The 27,192-nt window shown below is 39.8% G+C and overlaps 1 protein-coding gene across 1 annotated transcript in view; it reads right to left on the bottom strand.

Moving 5' to 3' along the window:
* Positions 1–27,192, bottom strand: part of AFF3 (ALF transcription elongation factor 3) — a 535,863-nt gene that overhangs the window by 442,862 nt on the left and 65,809 nt on the right. Inside the window, exons 2-4 of the mRNA XM_059406264.1 lie at positions 3,879–3,953; positions 1,464–1,584; positions 120–432 (exon numbers count right to left, since the gene is read on the bottom strand). Coding sequence (XP_059262247.1) covers positions 120–432; positions 1,464–1,584; positions 3,879–3,953 — 509 coding nt within the window. The remainder of the gene's footprint in view (positions 1–119; positions 433–1,463; positions 1,585–3,878; positions 3,954–27,192) is intronic.

Genomic DNA, 27,192 nt, shown 5'->3' on the forward strand with positions numbered 1-27,192 from the left:
AGAGGAAGAAGAAGAGGAAGATGAGGATGAGGGGCTGGACACAGACTGGTTAGGTTTTTTATTATGGTTCTTTGGGTTAGCAGATCTGTTCAAATCAAGCAATCTGTGTCCGTGCTTACTTGCTCTTTGTTGGCCATCCGATGGCGGGTGCCCAGCCTTCTGCCAGCCCATGGTGCCCCTCTTACTCTGTTGCGTGGGGACAGCTGCTGGTGTGGAAGAAGCTGTGCTACAGACAGATGAGGGCTGGGTCTGGGCTCTTGAATCTGCAACAAAATGTTCATCGATCTTGTTCACAGGAGCCTGAGGAACCCCAGGTTTGGGAACACCCACGAGATGACTCTGATTAGATCTATCAGTTAAAAAGTCTTTCATTTCATCGTAATTGCCTAAAGTATTCTGGATCCTGTTGGAGAGCTCATCCCCCTTGTTCGTCTGGAGAAAGAAAAACACAACAAGCACCCTGTTGTTAGAGAGAAGAGAAACACAGGAGACCACGGGGAGGTACCTTGATGGCTCACAGAGTCAGGACTGTCACATTCAGAATGAGAGCTGGGAGATGAAATCAAAGTCGCCATCTCTGAAGTCTGTCCACACTGCATTGCACCAGGACCAGGAAGCCGTTAAGAGCCTCAGACTGCATCAAAAGGGAACCTACCCGTGGCAGTGTGATGCCGCTACAGATATCAGGGAAACAACCACCGCAGCTTTGCAAAACTGTTGGGATTGAGGCTTTCCAGGATTGGGATTTCTTCTCTTTTTTATAGTCCATTTGGAAGCTTTTCTTGAAAATTCAAATTTGGCTCAAATTGTTCTGCTGACAATTTCTAAATATATAATGATTCTTGCCAGAAACCCAGAGGGATAGGCAGAAGAAGTCAGCATACAACTTAAAATGCACACAGGGCTTGATGTGCAAGGAGCCACCTGCCTAAACTACCCAAGGTTCTGTGCAGGCCTCAGTGAAATCTCAGGCCTTTTGCTTTGGGAGACAGCTTGTATCTCTGGCCTTTGGTGTAAATGAGAAACAATCCAGCAGTTTTTTTCTCATTACCCCATCAGGTAGCCTGACTGCAGCATGACCCATGTGGGGCAAATAGGTTACCCAACCTCTTTTTATTTCCTAATAGTGTAGATTTTTAAAAAATTACAAGTGGCATTGGCTTTGAAAATCAATGCAGAAATGAAGTCTACACTATGGATAAAAATCACAGCAAGCAGCTCTCATTATTAAGCAAAAGCTACATTTTACTGAAGGAACAGGCAGTCAAGTCGTGTGAACTGGATGCCAAGATTTGTGGGAGAAGACCTCATTCTGAGTGGCTGAGTGGCTGAGTGGCTCCCTAAAGAGCTGAACAGGCAGAAAAGCAACTGAAGTTTGGTTGGTCGACTCTTCCAGGAGAGATTGCCATCACAGGGGGAGAGGTGCAAGTGAGGGAGAAGATGAACAACTGAAAACCATCTACCTTGTAAGGTTCACTGAAGAGGGAGTAACTCGAATTAAACGTGCCATCATCTTGCTGAGTTTCCTGATTTCTTCTTTCTCGTTCTTTCCTCCGTAACACATTTCTGTCTGGTTCATAAACACTGCATCAGGAGAAAGAAAAGAGAACAACCACATAGGAAAAAGTTAAAGGCTAAAGCTCAGTGGAACATTCACCTGAGCACAGAAGTCTGGGTCATGGACGAATGGCCGTGATAGGGAGAACAAGGATCAGATTAGAGCCAGTATAATCAAGCAGTAGGAGCTTGGGTGTCTGATAATTACATTCTTCAGGAGCAAAAAAAAAACCCTTAGGGCAAGTTCCAACCAGTACTAGACCACTTTGCCTGATATGTAAGACAGGAAATATCTAAGCAACTTTGACAGGAGAAGACTGAAAGTAATCTTAAGGCAGACGGTAATTACAGCAAAGTGTAAATAGAAATTATGAGCATATTTTCCCCTTATGACAAAGCCTCTGAGTGTTATATGGGAATGCTCCTGTTCTTGCCTTTCTTTCTTTCTTTTTTTTCTTTTGCATGGCTGTTTCTGTAGTGATTCTTTCATTAACTAGCTCCCTAAAGAGCTGTTAAAACTCCATGCTGCAATGGTTTTCACAGTTATGAGCCTTCTTCTGATCTCTGTTAATCAGTCAAGTCGTCAAACTACTACTGAATCAATTCTTCCTTCTGATACATTTGACACTATCACTCCTCCTAACTATGAAAAATGTGCCAGGAGGAAGGGGTGCAGGCAACGCAGGGAGAGAACGGAAATTGAATTATGGTGTGTCATCAAGGATCTCAGCCTTTTTGTTAAAGAAAATTAATATCTATTCTCCCAAAATACAATTATGAAGTGACCAGACACCAGATAACTGGGAGGACTAAGAGAGAAATAATGTTCCTTCCCCCTCATAAGGAGAAAGTAAAAGGGCTAATTCAACTAATAATAAGGAAGTGACCCGTTTACTGAAGGAAGGAAATACACTTGTTTTTTCAGCTCAGTATATAAAGAAATCTGGCTTCAGCGGAGAACTGATGTGCCCCTTAGAATGAGCATTGTCTTCATTTCCTAGCAGAAGCATTTGGTTTAAGTGACCTTGTTTTGCTTTGAGCTCCCACCTGGTCTACTGTATAGACACCTGAGCTGGGAGGTAGGACAGCTGCCTACTGACTGTGATTCTCCCATACCAGCAATATGATGATGGAAAAGCCACACCATCTCTCTGCACCCCAGTGCCTTCATTATAAAACAGGGATGTTAAATGGCATTGTAAGGTTTAAACATGAAGGTAATCTACAAAATGGCTTTGGAAGAGCTATAGGTGCCCAGACTCCAATGTATTGCTTTTAAATGTTGTTAATAATGAAAGGAGCTGTGGGTTCACCGAAACATAAGAAAAGAGTGAGATTCTGTTCCATCTTGTTTTGTTTTAGCTAAACTGCTATCTCGAGTACAAGAGAGGATATCGTGTCATGTAGCTGTAGAGGACACAAATAAAATGATCATAAAACAAATACTGCTTATCCTTCTAGCTCTGTCCGGGTGGACAGAATATACTTTAAACTCGCTAAGGGGCAATGCTAAATGCACTTCCAGCGAGGCTGTGAGAACACCTAAGGCATTTCATTTAAATTTAAGATTAGGCAATGTTAAAATACCCAGAACATGTCACCTATTAGCATTTTAATTCATCTTTAGTACATTACCCAAAGTTATTAGATTGGGGAATCCAACCAGTGACCTTGACATAAACCGAGGCTGCAGCCACAGCCTTACCAACTGAGAGGCTCACAGCTCCAACATCGCCATCACTATGAATTCTCTGGGTGGCTATGGTGATGGCAACTGGCAGAAGGGAGGCAGAAAATGAAAATGAGTCTTATTCCCAGAACCAGTCTTCCAGTTCAAAGAAGAGGCTAAATGAAGAGGCTAAAATGGTCCTGCCCTGCTTGTGAACATTTGCAGTATGAAACCCCAGATCTTTCATGAACATTCCATGGATTTCAAATGGAGACCACTCTGATGACACACAACTCATGCTGTGGATGGGCATGAAGTGAGCTTTAACCAAGAAGTGGATTTGAGTTTTAGTATGAACTTGCTCCCTTTGGGGCCAATACCAGCATCTGCAGTCAGAAAAATAAGCTTGCATTGCATGCACTGCCTTTCTTCCCCTCTCCGACACATGCGGACATCTGGGAAGCATCTAGTGTGCAGAACTCCATGCACAGAGATTTCCACAAACATGTTCGCTATCCTCGGGCAAGTCAAACCAACCATACACACAAAACTGGTGTGATGCGTGAAGTGACCTTATGTGACATGGAGCAGGCAGGTGGTCATTAAGGATGATTGCAGGGCTTCTGAGAGGTCCCCATGCCCAAAATAGTACCTCCTGCATCTGCTGGCTGATGACTGAAATTCCACAACTAGAGAGTCATTCCTCTGGTTTAAGATGTCTTCACCCCTGAAAGAAATGTAGACACCACAAGAAGGGGAAACACTTTAACCTGATCAGCCCTTAATATCTTAACATGCATGATGAGCTCGTCAGCCCTTCTGCCAAAGGCCAAGGGGAAAGACATAGGACATCAGGGTCCAAACAAGGTCCAAATAGGAGGTGTAACCAAAAAAGGAGGAACCATGTAGAGTTTAGCAATGAAAACAAATTCATAAACTCTACCTACTTCCCCCCGTGGTAAAGATGTTTAGCATTAGACTAAAAGCCATCATCAATTAGGCAGCTATCAAACTTGCTACACTTTCAAGGTCAGGGTTACAGTAAGAATCACTTCAAAATATGGGGAAGCTGGAGGTGAGAGGAAAGCTGCTCTTCTTTAGTTAAATCTGCCTCATTCCCCAATCCACTTAAAGGTAACCAAAAGCACTCCAAGATACACACCCCTGCTGCTAAAGCTCTCCAACAAGGCTCTGCCTCACACCCAGACTATAGCTTCTCATACTAAGAAGGACTGAACACCCCCAGGACCACCCACATATAGCCTGCTAATAGAACTGCACTGGTCATCTTTTATGGGATTGCCATGATGCTTGTGCCTGCAGTACCCTCCATGCCACCAGATGAAACCAGAAAGACCAAAAATGACAACCATCCCCACCTTCTCCAGAATAGAGCAAAGGAAACCCAAAGAGAGAGCCAGTACTTCTTCAATGCCTTCCCTTTGGTTTCTCTTTTCCTTCCTTGGAAGGCAGCTCTGTCGCCTTCACTGAACATTTAACTCTTGCCGATGGTGACCCACCTGACTCCCTCTCCTCCACTAGAACCACAACTCCCACCTGTCACATCAGGCCTTGGAAACTAAAATGTCATCTGCTTAAAACAAATGTCATTGTAGAGAAAGTCTGGACTTGCCACCTGCCATCTTTCTCTAAGCATCTGAAACTCTTATCTTTTCTACCAACACTAAATGTTTTAATGCATAAAGACAGTATCTTCTCGACAGTGAGTCACCATTCCACTAATTACCAGTGAAATCTGTGCAGATACTTACAATTCCAGAGAGTGCCTTTCTCTTGATCTCTCACCATTAAAACTCAGTCCTCTTCCCTTCTCTGCCATTCAAGCAAGTAAAGACCATGCCATTTGCTTTAGAAACAAAGGCTGAAAGTCAGGTCAGCTTCCCTGGAGACGGTTGACTAAAGTTGTAGAAAATTCCTGGCATGCCAATATATATGTTAGACTCAGTAAGAGCCTCGTCTTATGAGCTGTGTTATTTTTGTTGTTGTTACTAGCAGATGGTAAAATCTCTACCATCTGTAAAGTTATTCCTTATTTCCGTGAAAATTATAAGAATCACACTCCTCAAATGTATGTCACCAAATGTATTTATTTATTTTGTATGAAAGTGGAGGCAGCCAACTGCTACAATATTATTTATTATTTATTGCAGATGCATAACATTCCCAGGAAATGAACCTTTTTAATCAACTCCCTTTAAAAGACTTATTTATTTTTAGAATTAAAAAAAAAAAGCCAATGAAAAATGTAGTAAAAACAGTTCAGATCATTTCCTTTTATTTGTTTTTAATCTATAAAATGAGGTAAGGGTAGGGTTCAGGCCAAAGCTAATTATGCTGATTAGGTAGGAATAGAATTCCAAACATGAAATTATCACCATTTCCAATTAATGTATTCTTGATCACATGGTAACAGTATGAGACTAAATAATAGTAAAACTTTTGAGTCAGATGGTTTCTCCCTTCCACTGAGCTCAAAACATTTTATACATAGGTCCCTTAATTATCCTTACAATGTCCCTTGGAGAAAGACAAAGATGGTGGGTATCACTGCAGGGCTAACTTTTTTTGTTTTTTTTTTTTAAGATTTTATTTATTTATTTATTTGATAGACAGAGATTGCAAGTAGGCAGAGAGGCAGGCAGAGAGAGAGAAGAGGAAACAGGCTCCCTGCTGAGCAGAGAGCCCAATGTGGGGCTCAATCCCAGGACCCTGGGATCATGACCTGAGCTGAAGGCAGAGGCTTTAACCCACTGAGCCACCCAGGTGCCCCCAGGACTAACATTTTTAAAGATCAAGGAACTTACGGTAAGAGTTCAATCACCAAAACAATGTCAAAAAGAAGTCATCATGTAGAAGGGACAGCAGTGCCAACCCATGGAAGAGGAGCGACCCAGGAGCGAGAGATGGGCACACTTCCTAAAACCCTGATGTCTACAAGCTCACACTATCAATAAACAGTAAATGTGAGCCTCTCAAAAGCAAAACAGGACAAATGAGACATAGGGAAGCTACTCTGCATTCAGAAAGATCTAAAAGAAGAATTCTAGAATAAAGTCTGGGTTGTTAAAATTGTTTACAGTCCCCAAAAAACAAAAGACAAATATCAATTTCTTTCCACAGTCTACAAGATAAAAGGATATCCTCCTAATACAGAAGAGTAGACTACAGCACAGATGAATGGCTTTAAAAATTACAGAGTCTGAAGTAATAAGCCAGCTAGGGCTGCTAGTAACACCATTTTTTAAAAAATATTTTTATTTATTTATTTGACAGAGAGAGAAATCACAAGTAGGCAGAGAGGCAGGGAGAGAGAGAGGGGGAAGCAGGCTCCCCACTAAGCAGAGAGCCCGATGCGGGGCTCGATCCCAGGACCCTGGGATCATGACCTGAGCCGAAGGCAGAGGCTTTAACCCACTGAGCCACCCAGGCGCCCCTAGTAACACCATTTTCATCAAATCCTACCCATCCCTCAGCCTGTTCTTGTCTCTGCCCATATAGTAATTTGCGTGTCTTGTACTTTTAAGTCCTTCTTCCGTTCACTGTCCTACACAGCCCTACTGTGGGGGACAGGTGCTGGAGCTGGTGGAGCTGCCCGCTCAATGGAGCCTAGGTTTGACCCAGAAGGCCTGGCTGGTCAAGAGGGGCTACCTTCTACCTGCTCTCCAGCACTCATCCATGTGCGGCCTGTTTACATCTGAACATTAGCTGCCAACAAACTGCATTTCCCAAGGAGGAGGCTTTCAGCCAAGGGTATATATAGCTAAGTGCACCCCTTAACTAGAACTGTCTAAGTGTGTTCTTCTTTAAACACACCACACACACACACACACACACACACACAACTATCCTACCTACTGGCATGTACTCTCCAGAGTTGAGGTCTGAAAAACAAGCCAGTTCAAGGAAGAGAGAGAGAACCACCTCTTACCGATCTTTTGGAGAAAGTCACCATGTTCTCCATGGCTAAAAACTATTCTCCCCTTCATACAGCAGAAATACAATTCACTTCAGTCCACAATGATTTCCTGAAAGCCAAGATGTTGAGGCAGGGGAGACAACGAGGGCTGTGAGCAGTCTTTTCTTCTGCTGAGAAGCTGTGGTTCAGGAGACAGGGAAAGAGGGAAGGGGCCCATTCTAAAAGAGCATGTTGACAGCATGTGGTTGGGGCACTGTAGAAGGGAGCACAGGGAATCCAGAGCGCTCCCTGCAAAAGACTTCATTTGAGCTGGGTCTTGAGGAAGGGCAGGTAGAGGACAGTGGAGGGAAGAAGGACTTAAAAGTACAAGACACGCAAATTACTATTAAGTGGCCTTTGAGAGTAGTTGGAGGGGTGACCTCTGCCCTCCCCACACCAGCCCAGGTCTTTAACCAGCTGGAATTCCACACTTAAATTATCATTTGTTTGGTTTGCTCCACTGCTACCCTTTATTGCTTCCTTACCCTAAATAAGTTTAGCTGATCCCTTTGTAGAGCAGGTTTGATTTGGAGTAAATAAATGAAGGGTGGTGGCAGGGAGGAATAAAAGACACCCTATTCCTTTCTTTACAGTTTGCATCAGGATGGGCCTTGAACAACTTGAGCACAGAGAAAACAATCTTTTCAGGCACTCACAGTCCTTAGACAAAATGCTAACCTGCCCCTGGAGTGTGCACTGGCAGCCACAGGGGCGAACAGGAAAAAAAGCACTAGGTAGAGAGAAGACCTTTCGCAGAAACTTTCCTGTTCTTTGGAGCAACAACATCAACAACTGTGTGTAATTAAAGAAACTTAATCAAACACTGCAAAATTATAACAATTGCTTTATGAGTCAAACTAATTATCATCTCTCTTTATTTATAAAGCAAATGATAAAACATCAGTAATCCCTTCTTCAGTCAGAGAAAAGCAAGACTGTTGAAGTATACGAATTCCTTTCTTAATCTTTAGACAGAGCTGGGAGACTGAAAGACAGGAAGGTGGTCAGAGAGTGAGCAGATAAAAGAAGCAAGTCAGACAGACACAAAGTGGGTTGGAATCACAGCTTGGTAAAGAAACAAGGATCCCCCAACCGGAGTCCTTCAATGCCCTGAATGGTTGTAGACATGGTGCTGGTACTGAGGGTGAGGGGTAGGGTGCAGGAGGGTGATGGTGGTGGGGGGGTAATGAGGAAGGAGGTAGGGGGTGGGGGATGATGGAGGTAATGGTGGTGATGATGGGGGTGTGGGAGGGGAGGAAGGGGGTAGTGAGAGTGGTGGCAGTAAGAGGGGTTGGGATGTTGAAGGGGGCTGGTAATGACGGTCATGGGGATGGTGGTCATGGGAGCGATGGTGGTGGTAGGAGTGTTAGTGGTGGCATGGTGGTGGTGCTGGTGAGAACAGTGGTGAGGCTGGTAGTTAAAGATCTGTTGAGGAATGAGGACTGGTCAACAGTGCATAAAACAAACCCTTAAATCCTGAAGAACATCACTCTGCCTGCTCACTTTTACTAGGCTTTTCTTGTAGAGTCAAGTAATTCCATTCTCACGCCTCTTTACTCCGTTTTCCCCCAACAGCATTATACCACTGGCTTTGCCATCAGCTTTGTAAGTATGACCCCCAATATTATTTCTACCACAGATACCTTGGAAAGGTCAGTCCAACCCTACTTGTTTGTCTCTGATCAAAAAGGTGATGTCAATTTTAATTTCATCTTGAAATTCTCTTTGAGAGCATTTACAGATCTCTGCCTCTGGACTGCCGATCTGTTCTACAAGAATGGGAAAAGAACTGGGGGTGGTTTATACCAGAATCACTTGTCCTATACCCCAGCTTCAGTAAAAGTAGGAAACAGAAGAAAGTCACAAAATAATGAACACCCACAGACAAATTTAGCCCACAAATATTCCAAAGAAAAATAACATTTTGGGATCATCTATAACATCGTCCCGAGCCCATCAGGCCCAAAATAAATTTTGCTAATACCAACAACCCTTTACTACTATACACAGCCACTGAATGAAGATCTTTACGTGCATTATTTCACTGAGTAGTTTTCAAAACCCCAAGAGACGTTATCCCCCTCTACCAGTAAAGAAATAAGAGGCTCTGAGGTTAACTAACTTGTGCAAGTCTCACAGCCTGTGAGCAACAATGCTGGGGTCCAAAGGCAGGCAGCCTGTCATCAGAAACTGAATTCTTAGACTCTGCTCCTCTGGCTTCCTGGGGAACCTGCTCACTGGCAGGCTTTGACAAATGGTATCCCCATCTTTTGCTAGTAAATGTTAGGCAGAAGGGTGTTAATTTTCAGATCATGACAATTTCAGTTCTTTCTTCTAAGATCTGTTCAGTCTCCTTGGTTGATAAGTGTTAACTCTAAGAATTCTTCTAAAACAAACAAACAAACAAACAAACAAAAAACAACAACGGGGATCAGCAATTCAAATGAGTCCGCACTAGCAATTAACTACACTCCAGTCCCAGAATTCTGTACAATGAATTCCTTAAAAAATAGGGAATACCATAATCACACCAACAAAGAAAAGATACTTCTGCAACATGGTGCTGGACATTCATTAGTTCTCTGCCGATCAGTTAGTGAATCCAAACTCCATTTCTAACTCAGTGGAAATGATGACTGCTCCAACTCTCTTTTGTAGATACCCTCCAGTGAGTTTTTAGAGAGATGACAGATAAATGACAGCTTTGCATTTCGAAGGGTTAAATGCTTTTCCTGAGGGATCTTAAGTCTTGGTGCCATGAGAACAAGTGTCAGGTTCTAATGGAATTGTTCCATTATAAATAAACCACCAGGTTGTATGACAAGCAGCTTTCAAAGAGGCTTTCTGCATAGTATAAACAGAGAAGTTAATTCGAGTTTCTTAACATGACCTTTTTCCTTTACAATATAAAAGCACCTTGGGATGAAGCAATTACTCTGATTTGCCATCTTCTCCTTGTTAGAATATAAAGATGCAGCAGAGCTTCACAAAAGCAGTAGTAACCTAACCAAATGAGACCCACCTGTAAAGCCCCTACTATGCTATTTCAAAGAGTTCACTTCTAGCCAACAGCAGCACAAAGCTGGCATCAATCACAGTGTCCATTATTAGAAGGTTGCTTACTCCCAGGACTTTGATGTTAGAGCCAATAAAGTACTTTTCCTCTACCAACCGCTCAGTTAAATTTCATTTTTATTTTATAGCATCAGTTTCTAAACTTCCACCCCTAGGAATTGTAAAGCCATATACAAGGAGGAGTCACATTTAATAGCATGCTTATGTTTTAACTATGATGCCCTTCCGTACAATCCCTGTGTAGCCACTTAGGGTCACGGATGTGATGCCTTACACCAGAGGGCAGAGGTGGCAGAGTCCTCTCATATAACTTCCTGCTATCAGTTGGGTCAGGCTTTTGGACACAGAAAGCCTAAAGACCCTGAACACCAGCCATTAAAGAATGGCTCCTGTTCTCCCTGCATCCAACTGTTCAACTTCTTTTCCTCCCAGAACCATTAATGACATGCAGTCCCTGGTTGAAATGGGATTTCTGAAAAGGAGTTAAGAATTAACTTGAGCCACTTCCATCTGCTGAACTGAATTAATTTACCTGTGGGGGTACGGAACTAACCCCAAACTAGAATGAAAGCAAACAGAGCCACCTTTAAGGAAAGAGAGAATTAAAGGAATATGTGTGTCCTCAAATACCTTCTGATGTCCAAGCAATCTGACAGACCAACCATTAGGGTCTTCCATGTAGGAAACACAATGGCAGCTACGATAATAGACCTATTAATTTATCTGAGAGGGAAAGAGATCCTGTTTTGAAGATGAGAATGACCTATTTTCGTACAGGGCAGTCTATCGGCTTAGCTAGCGTCTTGATGGGTAAAGGGAGGAGGGAGGAGGAAGGTATGATGTTAAATCCTCAGTGTCTGCAGGAGAACACAGAACCACTGAGAGGATGGAGCTGTATGTCACCAGGAATGCAAGTCTGGAGTATGAGACCTGGACTCCGTCCTCAGTCACAGGGAAACAGAAGCCAGTGGGCAGATGCTCCCCAGCTCCCATCCTCCAACCTTTCTTACCTCACCTGCCACCTCAGGCCTTACATCCTGCACCCCCATCCCTGCTTCTTTTCTCCTCCCCAAGCTAACTCTCCCATTTGGACTCTGAAGCCTATTGCCCCCAACTCCACTTTCCCACAGATGCTATTTTCCTCTACTTAGTCGCTTCTTGGTCTCCACTGGGTTTCTTTCATCAGCTAATAAACCCATTCAAGGCCCTCCTATCTTCTAAAAATGAAAACGACAAGTCCTTCCTGACCCTCTGCCCCCTTCTGGCTGTTGCTCTCCATCAGCCACCATTTTCTGCAGAGCCACTTATACTTGCTGTCTCTCTCTGATTCCTGGTTTTCCTAAACACATGTGATCTGGCTCTGCTCTTCACAGCAAGGTCACAACTTCCCCACTAGGCAGTCAATGGATACTTTTCACTCCCCAAACTCCCACACAGCTACCATTGCCTCTTAAGAAGCTTTCTTCCCTAGGCTCTATGGAAATCTGTATTTGTGATTCACCTACTGCCTTTTGGGCTACTCCTGAGTGTGCTATGCTTGTCTCTACTTTTATGCCACTCCTTTAGAATCCACTGCCACTCAGGGTTCTGGGCAAGACCTTGTTGCCTAAGCCTGGTCTCCTCTCATGTGACAGTCTTCCTGGTGATGTCATTCATTCCTTGCCTCAGGTGCCATTTTTACCTTAGTGATATGCAAGGCTCCAAGATTTACCCAAATCTCTCTTCTCACCTCCAGATCCAATTATCAAACTATCCACCTGATCTTTTCAAGTCATGTTTCCCACAGTATACAGAGCCCAGCAACTCTACACAGCTTACTGCCACTCCCTGAGCCCAGCATCTGCCTTCAGTCTCTTGCCTATGTGGGTGGATGGCACCATTACCCACACAGTTGCTTGGGTCAGAAACAAGGGCATCCAGTCAACCCCTCAGTCCTGTCAATATCACTCAAATTTGTTCAACTGTCTGTCTCCTTCTCCCCTGCTACCTCCTCAGTCCAGTCCACCAGTGGCTCTCTCCTAGTCCTTCACAGTGCCTCCTGTAGGGCCACCCAGTTGTTCTTCCTGCCATTTGCTTTTCCCCAGTGAAGGGGTGTTTCCTAAAATAGCACTTTGATCATGTCACTGTAATGCTCCACCTTCCCTTGGACAGAATCCAAATCCAGAATCCATGACCCTGCAGGACCTGGTCGCTGCTTATCTTTCCAATGTCAGCTCAAATCTCCCTCAGTCTCTACACTATGGCCTCTCTTTGAGTCCAGGGTTATGCTCTCTACCTGCCTATCTCCTCCTAATCCTGAAAATCTCAATTTAGTGATGCTTCCCTCACGAAAACTTTCCCTGGCACCCTCAACAGACCCAAGTCGTGACCTATGTCCTACATGGAATCCACACTCTCCCTCCAGTCACATTTCTTACATAAATCTGAAACCTCCATTGAATGGTTAGCACCCCAGAAGAGAACCTGTATCTACTTTCTGTAAAACTGTATTTCCAGCACTTAGAACACTGCCTGGCACAGAGGTGGCACTGAAAATAATATTCCAAGTACTTTAAAAATACATGGCAAATGATTTTTTAAATTTCTTCTCATTCCTTTTTAAAATTTAGCCTATATACATACCAATTTGAACAATCAAAATAAAAATCCATTCAAAGCCTGGGACTTAAAATGTTCTTTGTGGTTGTAGAGTATAACAATGGGAATCATATTAATAGTAATACTGAGCAACTGTTTTGGTGCTGGAAAGTTTGTAAAGAAAGTTTGTTATTTTATTATCTCTCTCAACAAACTGTTATGTAGCCTTTATTTATGAAAAACACAGAATTTTAATAAATGAACATGCAAATATAAAAATGAAACAAAATCTGTGTGCCATAAACATTCTTCTGTTCATTTTACAGATAAACGCCTGTCTTCAATGGAGAAATGAGGCTTAGAAAATTTAAATGAGTTGCCTAAACAGTAACTGTTGGAATTAAAATTCTAAGTTCCACAGAAGTTCTGGATATTAAAAACAATTCAAGTGTTTAAAAGTATATTTCTATTAAAAAAAATTAATTAACACTTACTATATAAAAAATGTCAGCTAGACATGAAAAAATACCCATTTTGGGGGACATTTCTCTAACTTACCATGCTGAAAGCTCTACAGTCGATTAAGCTTAAGTTAGAGGAAGATGTTAAAAATTATGAATTATTTGAACTCTATAGTTCTATAATTCATTAGGTGCTAGTGACAGTAAAGATGATTAATTCTAAATATCTGTATAACACAGTGTCAGGAAACCAAGGGGGTCTTCCTATGGCTGATGTATCATTCACAAGTTCCCAATTTTAAATAGACATGTAATCTATCATAAAAATATTTTATTAGATCCCTAGAACATTAGGAATATTATATATTATGGGGCTGCGTGCACATGATGGTAATTATCACAGTTCTTTAAGAAATGTAAAGAGGACACTCATACATACTCTGCCAAGATATCTGTATCATGTTATCTTTTTTTTTAATATTTTTATTTATTTATTTGAGAGAGAGACAGAGATAGCCAAAGAGAGCATGAGCAGGGCAGAGAGGGAGACGCATACTCCTTGCTGAGCAGGGAGCCCGATGTGGGGCTTGATCCTAGGACCCAGATGACCTGAGCCAAAGGCAGACGCCCAACTGACTAGCCACCCAGGCGCCCCTGCTTCATGTCAGCTTAAAATAGCCCTCCTCCCCTTTTCCTTTCCTGCCCTCCCTCACTCCTTACTCTTTCTGTCTCTTTGAATGTGTCTAATATACTACGATACACAACAGAGTAAACCCAATGTCACAGGCAATATAGGCAGCTCTGTGGCATTAAATTTACATGAAGAAAGTCTAGGAAGAAGGTTCTTCTTTCTCAAAATGCTGTGCCCAGAACAAGGGTGGGCAGAACAAGTGGCACATACTTGAGGAAGAGACAGGAGAAGAAACATGTGACTTCTCTTCTCATCTTTGCTATCTGGCAATTCAGAATCAATTAACCTTCAGATGAGTTAGCAGGATGATTCCTTTCTGTGGGCTTGCATCTTGACTGCCCAGCTTTCAGAGTGCCCAAGGGTCTCCCTCCCCTAGACTATAGCATCCATACCTCTCTGAATTAGCTGAGGACAATACCCTGGCTTACAATAGGCACACAGTTAACCATTTCTTGAGTGAAGGGATGGAGGGCTGAATTGCCAGTGTTCGTTTTCACTTAACCCCTCCTTTCACTGAATAACCAGTAAGGATAAGCAATACAGTGAGTAGATTTACCTGGTCTTCTCAGGACAGTAAAGCATATGCTAGGACACACAAAGGCCTTTCAGATACATTCTGAAAGCAACAGCCTCAAGGAGTTGATAAAGTAGGTTTTACCAAATAATTCTTTAAACAACTGGCATAAAGAAACATGGAAATGTCATATTGTCCCTTTAGAATTAAAAGGCTACATGTATTAATACTGTAATATCAAGAATATCAAGAATACAAGAAGATACTGTAATATCTCAGTGGGAAACCTACTGAAAATCACTGAACTTAATGTTTTCTTAATAAAAAGCTAATGATTCAAAGTCAACTTAGAATGATAGAAAAGGGAAGCAATGCTAGCATCCCACTGAATAAGCAGAAATTTCCTACCACCGGGCCCATAACAAGGACCCTCCACTACTACCAAAGATATTAATATTAGGCCAAGAATGAGGAGATCCAGGTAAGGTCCAGCTACAGACAAGTCAGGAACCACTGCATGGCTTAACAGGGTCAATAAAACCAATTTGTACACTGAGCACTGGTTCTAAGCAGCAAATGAAGTTATGAAACTGCTTTCATTAAAGTGCTCTTCCGAGGTAAGAGATTATTAATGCCTGAACAGAGGAGATTAAAATACCCACTATGCAGAAAGAAATACCACTCTTTATCCCTCTCAGGCTGTCATTAAATACTGAATTTGACCTGAGGATTTCATATTTAGTAATATACTATTCACATTTAAGATGTCACTGCAGCATTATTTAAACTGTAAAACAAAAATTTGAAGTTAATTAAATATCATTCTTAGGAGACTAGTTAACAAATCCTTGTTTTTCATACAATGGGAGACTATGTAGCCATTGGATAGAGGGGGTCTAAATGTACAGACATGGGAAAATATCCAAGACATGCATATTAAGCGGAAAGAATAAGCTGTAGAACAGCATAGATGATAAAATCTCTTTTACGTAAAGTAACATGTGTGCTTTTACAGACATTTGAAAATCTTAAAATACTTATCTCTGAAGTGAACAATGAAGTGGCAGGGGGTAGGAAGGAATTTATACTCTTCTGTCTAGCTTAGACGTTTTACAAGCACATTACTTTTTTAATACAAAGCATATTTTAAAAACATTGACAGTGTTAAGTTTTAATTTGTTTCTTCCTTCCGAAGTATCTATAAACATGCAAAACATACAGTTAAGGCAACGATTAGTAAATAGAGCACAGGTTTATATGCGACACTCTACCGGGATCCTGGCTCTCCCAAACAGGCTGGGCTCCATTCTCCTCCTCCCTCACTTCCCAAGGATGAACTGAACAGATCTCCCCACAAACCCAACCTGTAGTCTTTAATTCAACCAAACCCCACTTTGATCAAAGACTTTCTGAATCTGTCAGTAACTCCCCTGTACTTAAGCATGCCAAACCAACAAAAAAAATCACTGTATTCATCCTGCTAGCATCTAATTGCATCTACACTGAAACAATCTGGGTTTCAGACAAATAATCTGCATAATTCCCAGGGATATCTCAGAAGACACCAGGTCATATCCTACCAGTTCTGGAAACATCTCTTTATGAACTCAACTTGTCTGCTTTTCCAGAGAGATACAGAACCTCAATACAACAAACCTGGGTACAGAGGCATCCGAGACTTTCAATTTATAGGAGGATAATAATTTAACTCAGAAAGGGCTTACTGACTTGCCAAAGCCCTCCAGGAACTCCAAATTCTGCTCTCCTGGCTACAAATTAGTTAATTGTCCATTCTACTCCCTCATCTGCACTATCCGCTTCCAAATCCCTCCCCCCTATAATTTCATCAGTACTTTCTCTGGTTTTTGTGTCAGACTATCTCCTTAGCTCTTATCTAGTCTAATTTTGTTTGCTGTTTGCGAAACAGTATTTACTGTATTAATTATTTTCAAGTTAGTAAGTAATAATGTTGGAATTTTAGATAAAAATGAATTGTTCTTCAGATTATAATATTCATTTCCACTTTCAAATATTTATATTTTAAAAGGTTGTCTAGTATTTACAGCTTATAAAACAAGTAAATTACCATTAATAAATGCAACATCATCTCTTAATACTAGGCATATTATACATTCTTAAACATTAAAGGTTATGACTGATAGCATCTTCTTATACTATTCTTATACTAGGAAAATACTGATAATTCTGCAAATTCAATGTGCCATTTTCTATCCATGTCAATTATTTTATCAGGCACATTAAATTCTCAAGAGAAGAAATACTAAATATGTAACAATGGCACATCTTCACTAAAAAAGAAATGCAAAGCAAATCAAAGTGAAAACATTTTTACCTAACCAATTAGAAAAAAATTTTTAAGTGAGCTGGAAAATTTATATTCAATCCCGTTAAGTGTTGGATGATAGTGGTGTCTCCCATGTGGCTGGAGGGAGCCTAGATCAGAACCAAGTTCCTGAAAACAGTTCTGTACTTTATAATTCATATTCAGAACCTTTAAAAATTCAGAATCTTTTACCTCGCTAATCTCCCCCTAGAAATCTGTTCAGGAAAATTGTCAGAAATGCAGAGATTTATGCAGATTAAATTTCATTGGAGAACTATATACAAGAGAGGAAACCAGGAGCAGCCTGATGTGCAATAATCAGAAAATTATTAAATCATTACTTACTATAGCCATTAAAATTCATTTATTTCAATAATACCTAATGACATAGGAAATACTCATAATGTTAAAGGAAAAAAACAGGATAAAAATTACATAAGCAAATGATCAAAGTTTGTTAAAATTATACAACAGTATATTTGTATGTGCATATACAGATACATACATTACAATAGCCGGCATTAACATCTTGGTATTCTTTTAGATTTTATATATATATATACATATATATATAAAATCTAAAAGAATACCAAGAATACCAAGAATACATATATATATAAAATCTAAAAGAATACCAAGATGTTTATATATATATACATATATATATAAAATCTAAAAGAATACCAAGATGTATATATATATATATAAAATCTAAAAGAATACCAAGATGTTAATGCCGGCTATTCCTGAGAAATAGAAGAAATAAAACTTTCTTTTTCCTTTGTTTTTATTTGGTGTGTTTGATTCTTCACACACTTCATACACGTGAGGGTGACAGCTCTAAGACACAGACAATAACAAGTGTTGACGAGGATGCAGAGACACTGGAGCCCTGTGCACTCTTCGGTGGGAATGTAAAATGAGGCAGCTGTATTAGAAAACAGTATGACAGTTCCTCAAAAGGATAAAAACAGGATTACAACAGGACTTAAGAATCCTACTTCTGCATATGCCCAGAAGAATTGAAAGCAAGGTCTCAGAGAGCTATCTGTACGTCCACGTTCAGAGCCACATTATTCTTAACATCCAAGAGGTGGAAGCAACGAATGGATAAATGAAATGTGGTCTACACATATGCTGGAAAAGTATTCAGCCTCATAAGGAACTTCTGACACTTGACATATACTACAATCTTATGGCTAAACTGTGTCCCTCCTAAATTCCTGCATTGAAGCCCTAAGCCCCAGGACCTCAGAATGTGACTGTATACGGAAGCAGGGCCTCTAAAGAAGTGATTCAGTTATAATGAGTCATTAGGGTGGGTCCAAATTCAATCTGACTGGTGTCCTTCCAAGAAAGGAAATTTGGACTTACCAGGGAGACAACGAGGATGCCCATGCACAGAGAAAAGACCACATGAAGAGGTGGAAAGACAGAAGCCATCTGCAAGCTGGCTTCAAAACAAACCAACCTGCTAACATTTTGATCCTAGAAATCTAACCTTGTGAGAAAATAAGTTTCTGCTGTGTAAGCTACCAGTGTGTGGTATTTTGTTCTATAATCCTAGCAAACTAATATATACAACATGGTTGGACCTTGAGGATATTATGCTAAGCGAATGAGCCAATCATATAGAGACAGATAGTGTATGATTCCACTTGCATGAAGTACTCAGAGCAGTCAAATTCAGAGACAGAAGTGGAAGGTGGTTGCCAAACGCTGGGGGAGGGGCAAATGGCAAACTGTTTAATGGACAGAGAATTTCAGCTTTGCAAGATGACAACAGTTCTGGAGATTTGCTGCATTTAACACTACTGAACTGTGCACTTAAAAATGATTAAAACAGGGTTCCTGGGTGGCTCAGTGGGTTAAGCCTCTGCTTTCGGCTTGGGTCATGATCTCAGGGTCCTGGGATCAAGCCCCACATCAGGCTCTCTGCTCAGCGGGGAGCCTGCTTCCCCCCCGCCCCCCGCCTGCCTCTCTGCCTACTTGTGATCTCTCTGTCAAATAAATAAAATATTTTTTAAAATGATTAAAACGGTAAATTTTATGTTGCATGCATTTTACTATAATTTAAGAATAAAGAAAGTAGGAATCTGAATTAAAAAATTATTTCACAGGCGCCTGGATGGCTCAGTGGGTTGGGCCTCTGCCTTCGGCTCAGGACATAATCTCAGGGTCCTGGTACGGAGGCCCGCATTGGGCTCTGTGCTCAGCAGGGAGTCTACTTCCTCCTCTCTCTGCCTGCCTCTCTGCCTACTTGTGATCTCTCTCTCTCTCTCTCTGTCAAATAAATAAATAAATAAATAAAATTATTTCACAATTATAAATACACATATTTTATTAATATTTATGATAAAGTACTTTTTCTTTAATTCATGTCACTCAACAGTAGAGTAACAGTATTCTAGAAGTTCACCACAATTTTGCTCCCATGTAGTCTTCATCTTAGTAAATAGCAACACCATTCTTCCAACAGGCCAAAAAACCTTGTAATCTTCTTTATATAAGAAAGGGGAGGAAGCTGGAAGGATCTATGCAATCCATGTGATAATGGGTTAGAGCTGGAGACATCAGCCTCAACTTCTGGTCTACTTAATATATATGCAGGTGGATAAATAAAGAAATATTTATAGATATGTATTTATATACACATATAACCCATATATGGGTTAGGATATACCCATATATGTCCTTGTTCTTGTTTTGTCAGTGGACCTAAGAAACATCAACCCCTCAGTGGCAATGAGCAAGTCTCCAAATCTTGGTTTCCGAAACCATTCTACACTGAAAGAAACCAGAGCTTCTTGAGGAAATGTCTGACTTTAGGACCGACACACAAAAAATACAAGCTATATTTGAACAAACTTGCAGCACCAAAAAGACCACCACCACCACCGACAGGCAAATGTCAAAGAAATCTGGAAGCCAACTGGAAAAGCTTCCATTGCTGGAGCAAATTTGGACAAGAAAATAACTAAAATAGTATTGGAATATAACCCAAAGTAAAAAAAAAAAAAAATACCTATGAGTCCACACTAAATAAACAAATAAATCCAAATAATTTATATAGCTACTCCACCTCCAGGCAGGAGAAACATAACTCCGTACTTTTTAAGAATTATAACTATATCCAATAACATAAGTAAATCTCACAAACACAATAGTGAGTGAAAGAAGCAATACAAAGAAGAATATCTACTATATAATTCCATTTGTATGATATACAAAACAAGTAACCATAAACCTCAGTATTAGAATTCAGGACAATGGTTATCTCTGGGGGAAAAAAGGAAAAGAATAATGATTGGAAAGATGCCCAGGAGAGATTTCTGAGATCTTGGCAATATTCTATTAAACTTGTTAACGATCTATGTTCTATCAGTGATTTAATCAACTCAATGAATTAAAATTGACCACTACTTCATACTATGCCTAAAACCAATGTCAGTTCAGGAGGGAGGGGGGAGTGCGAAAAACCACCTGAAACTGATTTTGATGTGATATAGTGATTAGTTTCATTTTTTTCCACATGGCAAGCCAAATGACACAGCTCTGTTGGAAAGACCATTATTTTCCCATTGCTATGCAGTGCCAACTTTTGCCATAAATCAGGTCTCCATATAGGTGTGGTTCTGTTCCTGGACTCCTTTTTCAATTCCATTTGTCTATTTGCCTATCCCTGTGCCAACACTATATGGCTTAATTACTACAGCTTTATAATAAAGTCTTGATATCCAGGAAAGTAAGTCCTACAACCTTATTCTTTTTCAAGAGTATCTCTTGGTATTCTTGACCCTTTGTATTTGTCATACATATTTTAGAACCAGCTTGCCAATTCCACACACAACTACTAGGAGTTCACTTAGGAACAGATATGCATACCCTCCCATATGTCACAGCCACATCTCCTCCCTTGCCAAATATGGAAGCATAAAGATGTAGTTTTCCTTCACTTGGGTGCCTGAATGGGGTTGCCATCACAAAAAGCCCCCACTCCCATTGACACGAACGTGTAGCATAAGCAAGAAACAGACCTACATTATAAAAAATTTTTTTAAAAATGCTAAAAATATTATGGCCTTGGGGTAGGAAGAGGAGTTATAAGAAAAAGATCCAATATTAACTCTGGATTTATTTTAAATATCTGAGCTACAACAAGCTTATTGCATATAGACTTATACACACACATATGGGATACATGAATTGTTATTTCTGTATGAAACATCTGAGTTATTTGCAACTCTCTGAAATTAACTCAAACCATTTACCAGATGGTAAATCCTGGAAATAAATTTAAAATGTGCAAAAAAAAAAAAAAATACTATCTGACTTTTATATGAAACACAGAGTACCTAATTATAACCTCATATTTTAATTTTGAGAAGAGGAAACAATACAGTTTTTATTCCTGATATCAGCTTTGAATGATAATCAATTCTGATTTACAAAAAGGTCTATGTTTTGCAAGCAAATCAGTATTTCCCAGTTGGGATTTTTATTGGGCAATAAAAGCCTTATGGGCTAAGAATTCATCAGGATTAATAAAAAAAAAAAAAGATGCAAATTCTTATAATACAATGTGCCCCTTAACTTTTTAAGAACCTCTGCAACAGCTTTTTGTGTATATCAAATTAAGATTTACTGTATAATAAAATTATGTAGCAATAATATAAAACCTTTATCTAAAGTCATATGATTCTTCAACATTTATCCCTGCTACACTGCAGCACATAAATCATGCAAGAGAACTCTCAAGATACATATCATAGAGGGCACAGGATTATTTCAATTTAATTCTTGATAAGAAGTGAAGCGGTAACTTGTTACTCTAGACTGGCAAATCAATATCAAATGCTTGTTCTAAGATCGGTTATCACTCTAGTCATTGCAAGTAGCTTGAAAAACTGAAATATTAGCATTGACAAAAGGATTGCTCTATTTGTTTTCCAAAGGTTTTCCTGTGTGACTCAATACTTAGTTTTACGCCAAAGAAAATCAATTTCTTTATTCAACTTGTCAATCAGAAAACACATAAAGAAAAAATGACTTTATTGGAGCACATAAAAGAATAATGAGTAAAAATGTAAGATGAAATGGAAATATAAAATGGCATTACATACTAATATACATACGTAACAATAGAATTAATACACATATATAGACTTACATGCAAAAAAAAGGAATTAAATACAGAAGTTAAAACTAAACTTTCAAAAATCAGTTGAACAAACTCACTCCCATCTTTAGTTTTCAAATATAACAATCTCTTTTCAATTCAGAATTCAAAAAAAAAATCATTAGAAAAACCAGTTTTTCCTCTTACAATGAAAGTCCACAGAAATCCAATTTTTCTTTTCTTTTTTTTTTTATTTGCAAACACTAAACTACCTAGAGGGATGATAGTGTTGGCAATCACAAGTGTAACCCTGAGTTACACTTTACATAACAAAGAACCAAGAAATTAGCTAGCTTTTGATCTTGAACCAATAAAGAGTTTCAAGAAGGTATACATTGGATACCATGGTAGACAGCAACATAATACATTGATCTTACTACCACCCAAGTTCCCCCATTCCATTCAGACCACTCAAGCTCACCATGTATGAAGTATTCAGTGTCACCCACATTAATTGCCTCATATAAATCATCTTTTATTTTAATGATTGGGTATTGCCAAACACCAAGTCTTGGCTCTAAAAAGTGAAATCTGACCAAAGAAAGGGTCTGATTCTTCCTTGTTTCGATTAAGAATAAGAACCTTCCCTTCTATGTGTCCTCAGTACCTAACAATGCCCAACAAACCATGGGCCCTTGATAAATATTTATTCAATGAAAGAACAGGAAAACATATTTTCTTTGTGTGACCTTAGGCACCTAATGTCTTTTGGTATAAGTTTCCAAATCTCTAACAACAAGAACATAGTAATTAATACACATGTACCTCCTACACTGGGTTATTGTGAGAACCAAGGGAATGAATAGATATGAAACTCATCTGTTACATATAAAATATGTTACAAAGGTAAGTTGTAAGTAAAGAAGCATTCTTGGAAATGGAGTGGTAGCAATGAAGAACCTTCCAGGAACACAGCTTTCAAAAGTCCAGATTTCCCTTCTGTCCCTTAGACCACTTAATCGACATCTTGGCTCGCAAAGATGTTCTATCCACTGAAAGACGGCAACGATATGGTTCTAATTAAAATTAGGGCTCTGAAAAATAAGTACTGAGGAAAATTTATCAAACTCTTTCCTGCAGATGATCTCTCCCACCATGAATTCCCCATTAAGATGGATGGTACCACCATCCTCAAAATGCCATAGGTTTGAAGTGCCTGCCATCCACCTGCTACATTCAATTTCTTCTCTTTAATAATTCTAGGGTTGCCCCACATAGTGTCCTAGGCCATCATTATCTTACTAGCTTTCTAAAAACCTAACATATTACTACAGATCCACTTTTGGGTTTTAGGATAATAAGTACAGTATTTGGGAAAGAAAATGTTTGATCCTACTCATAACATATTTACAAATAAATTCTAACCGTTTGAAGAATAGCTGTTTTAAAATGAAGCAACAATAGGTGCACCTGGGTAGCTCAGTCAGTTAGGCATCCAGCTCTTGCTTTCAGTTCAGGTCATGATCTCAGGGTCATGAGATCAAGCCCTCTGTCATGCTCCACCTTCAACGCAGAGTTTGCCTGTCCCTCTCCTTCTGCCCCCCTCCCCACAGCTCCCTCTCTCTCTTTTTCTCCCTCTCAAATAAACAAAATCTTTAAAAAATAAAATGAAATGAAGCAACAATAAAACAACAAAAAGAAAATATAAATATGTCATCTAAGAAGGGGCTGGCATTCCTAATCATTAAAGGAATGAAAGAAAATGAAAAAAAAAAAAAAAAGACGGATTTGATCATGTAGAAATTATATGCTTCTATACATCATAAAATTCCCACAAATTTATCTTTAAAAGATAAACTGAGAAAAGATGTAAAACATATAAGAAAAGAGTAATAGTTTTATTCTATATATAAAAATTCCTTATAGAAAATTGTTTTAGGGACGCCTGGGTGGCTCAGTTGGTTAAGCAGCTGCCTTCGGCTCATGTCATGATCCCAGCGTCCTGGGATCAAGTCCCGCATCGGGCTCCTTGCTCGGCAGGGAGCCTGCTTCTCCCTCTGCCTCTGCCTGCCATTCTGTCTGCCTGTGCTTGCTCTCTCCCCTTCTCTCTCTCTCTGATAAATAAATAAAATCTTTTAAAAAAAAAATTGTTTTAAAAACTCAGATAGAAGTGAACAAGGACATGAACACTAAGTGACAAAAAAATATAAAAAATAAGAGAGAGGGGTGCCCGGGTGGCTCAGTTGTTAAGCATCTGCCTTTGGCTCAGGTCATGATCTCAGGGTCCTGGGATGGAGCCCTGCATCGGGCTCTCTGCTTAGCAGGAAGCCTGCTTCTTGCTCTGCCTCTGCCTGCTGCTCCCCCTGCCTGTGCTCTCTCTTTCTGTCCAATAAATAAGTAAAATCTTTTTTTAAAAAATTTAAAAAATGAAAGAGAGATAGGGAGAAGCAAAAATAACCATTGTTGTGAAAAAAATAGCATATCACCAGTAATTTTTAAAAAGAAAAAAATAAACAATAAATACCATTTTCCCCTACCAAATAGGTACAGAACTAAAAAGCATAATCCTCAATACAGACAACTGTACAGTGCAGCAGGAGGTCTCATATGCTCCTGCTGGTAGCAAAACAGGTCAAATCTTTCTAAAGGGAAATTTGGCAATATATCAAAAACTATATAAAAGCTCACATCCTCCAATAAGGAATTACTGGCAATATGTGCAATGACTCCTATACATTAAAGTTCACCATCGCACGTGTTTGTGTAACAGCTAAAATGTTAAGAGAAAAAATCTTAAATGTCCAATAAGAAGATAGCTAAACAAGTTATGATATATTCATATAATTATTAGAAATCTGTTTTCAAGGGAAATGTAATGATATGTAATAATAAGTGACCACAATATTAGTAAAAATGGAAGATTCAAAACTATATTGGCGATAATCCAAATATGGGGGAAGGTGCAAATATAAATAAACACATTTTATAAATATAAAAGTCAAGAACAGCACTCTCAACTTCAACTTGGAGTGTTTTGGTTTTTTTGTTTTGTTTCGTAATTGTTTGATCTGGGTCTCAGTAGACTCTGAAATGGCTTGGGCAGAAGAAATACTTTCAAAGTCAGTATTTCAAACTATAAAACTCTAAGATACATTTATTCTCACTCCCCTCTAAAAAAATTCTAATAAAATCATTAAGGGAAGACAAAAGAAAGAGAAAGAGAAAAGCAAATACAATACAGGAATAATTCTTCAATGAAGTCCAAGACAGAAGAAGAGAAGGACCACCAGAGCCCCCTGTAGTCCTCCAAGGGATACAAGACACAGAGGAGGCACCCATGGACACTTGAGCGAGTGTACCTAAACCCTGACTACTTTCCTACCACACTAAGTTAAGTAAGACCACACGACACTAAGGCTGTTGTGTGGTCTTACTCCCAAAGATTTCAGCCAAAGAGAACTTGTAGCCCCTTATTTCATTCCTTCCAGGACTCCAGCCTTCCAGCATCTAACAAATTGACTTAAATTTTCCTCAAATTGAAAAACAATCTGGAGATATCAATAACCCTTAAAAAAAACAATGTACAACTATGTACATATCAAAAAGAGATGAGCTGCAAAAAAAAAAAAAAAAAAATGTCTTACAGAAAGACACAGAAAAGAGTAAACAATGTCAACCATTTTGTGGATTAATAATACAAAGAGAGCTTTGATGTTATTTCTCATGCATTTTATAAGCATTGGAGAAAGCAAGTGAAAGACATCACGCGGCTTGTGGTTGGGGCAAGAAGGAGGCTGGGTACCAGTCCAAAATCTTCCCATGATTTGACCAGCACCACGTCTATGCTTAGAAAAGACCGCAGTGTAACAAACCATTCAAATGGCTTAATTTTTATAAATGGGTCATGGGATTATGCAACATATCTATTTTCTTCTTTATAGTTTTTCTACTTTTGAATTTTTCTGCAATTAATCTATCATACTTTAATGAGAGAAAACTATTGTAACAGTGATACATTTTAAATTAGTTAAATAAAATACCAGCTTCACTATGTCACTCTCCTGCTCAAAAATCTACAATTGCTTCCTCATAACCAGGAGTTACCCTATCAAATCCACAAGGCTTCGAGTATTTTCTTTCAGACCTGAGCATACCCAGAAGCCTTGGCATGACATACAAGCCTCTCCCCACCAGAGCTGACCTACATGTCTCCCTCCTTAGCTCTACAGAAGTTATCCTCCTGCATGTGTCCAGTCCATATAGCGGACACATGGGACTACTCCCCAAGGCATTGTATTTTTTTTCACATACACACCTTTGCTAACAACTTTGCTTCTTACTTAACTTGAAATTCCTCTTCCATCTGTTTCCCCACCTCCTATTCACTGTCAGCTCTGCTGGAAGGTCCCTCCGCTCTAGCAAGCAGTCCCTGACATAACCCACTGCTGCCTCCTCCTTGATCTGGGTGCCTTGGGCTCCCATCCAGCCCAGATTAGTTTCCATTTTCTCTCTCTCCCAGGAGACTGTGAATTCTGGAGCACATACTCATCTCTGTTCTCCCCAGAACCTAGCTCAATATCTAGCTCAAAGGGGCATGGAATAAATGTTTTTTAAATTAAGTTTTCACCTCAACTGTTCTAATTCACAGAAATCTTGCATACGGAGATTTCTAATACTTCAGCCTAGCTTCAATGCTACTGCCCATTTCAAACCCAATAACCATATCTGCCATGCTTTCTTTTTTTTTTTTTTTTTTAAGATTTTATTTATTTATTTGACAGAGATCACAAGTAGTCAGAGAAGCAGGCAGAGAGAGAGAGGAAGAAGCAGGCTCCCTGCTGAGCAGAGAGCCCAATGCAGGGCTTGATCCCAGGACCCTGAGATCATGACCTGAGCTGAAGGGAGATGCTTAACCCACTGAGCCACTCAGGCGCCCCATCTGCCATGCTTTCTTAGTGGGATTCCATCTACCTGCATGATACATAACCTTCCCCCTTCCTCACAACCCTTGTCATTTCCTTCACAGAGCACTTTCCCTTCCATCCTCCCCAACCCCACAAGCTCTTCAGTCCCTACATTCTCTGCTGGACCTCTCGAAATCTGTAGTCATTTGAACCTGTGTGCCCAGTGTTAATAAGCATTCTGGCAATTGCTACTTAAAACCTTCCCCATCAGACTATAATCTCCTGAAAGAGAGAAAATATGACAA

This window comes from Mustela nigripes, chromosome 7, assembly GCF_022355385.1.
Source record: "Mustela nigripes isolate SB6536 chromosome 7, MUSNIG.SB6536, whole genome shotgun sequence".
NCBI classification, from domain to species: domain Eukaryota; kingdom Metazoa; phylum Chordata; class Mammalia; order Carnivora; family Mustelidae; genus Mustela; species Mustela nigripes.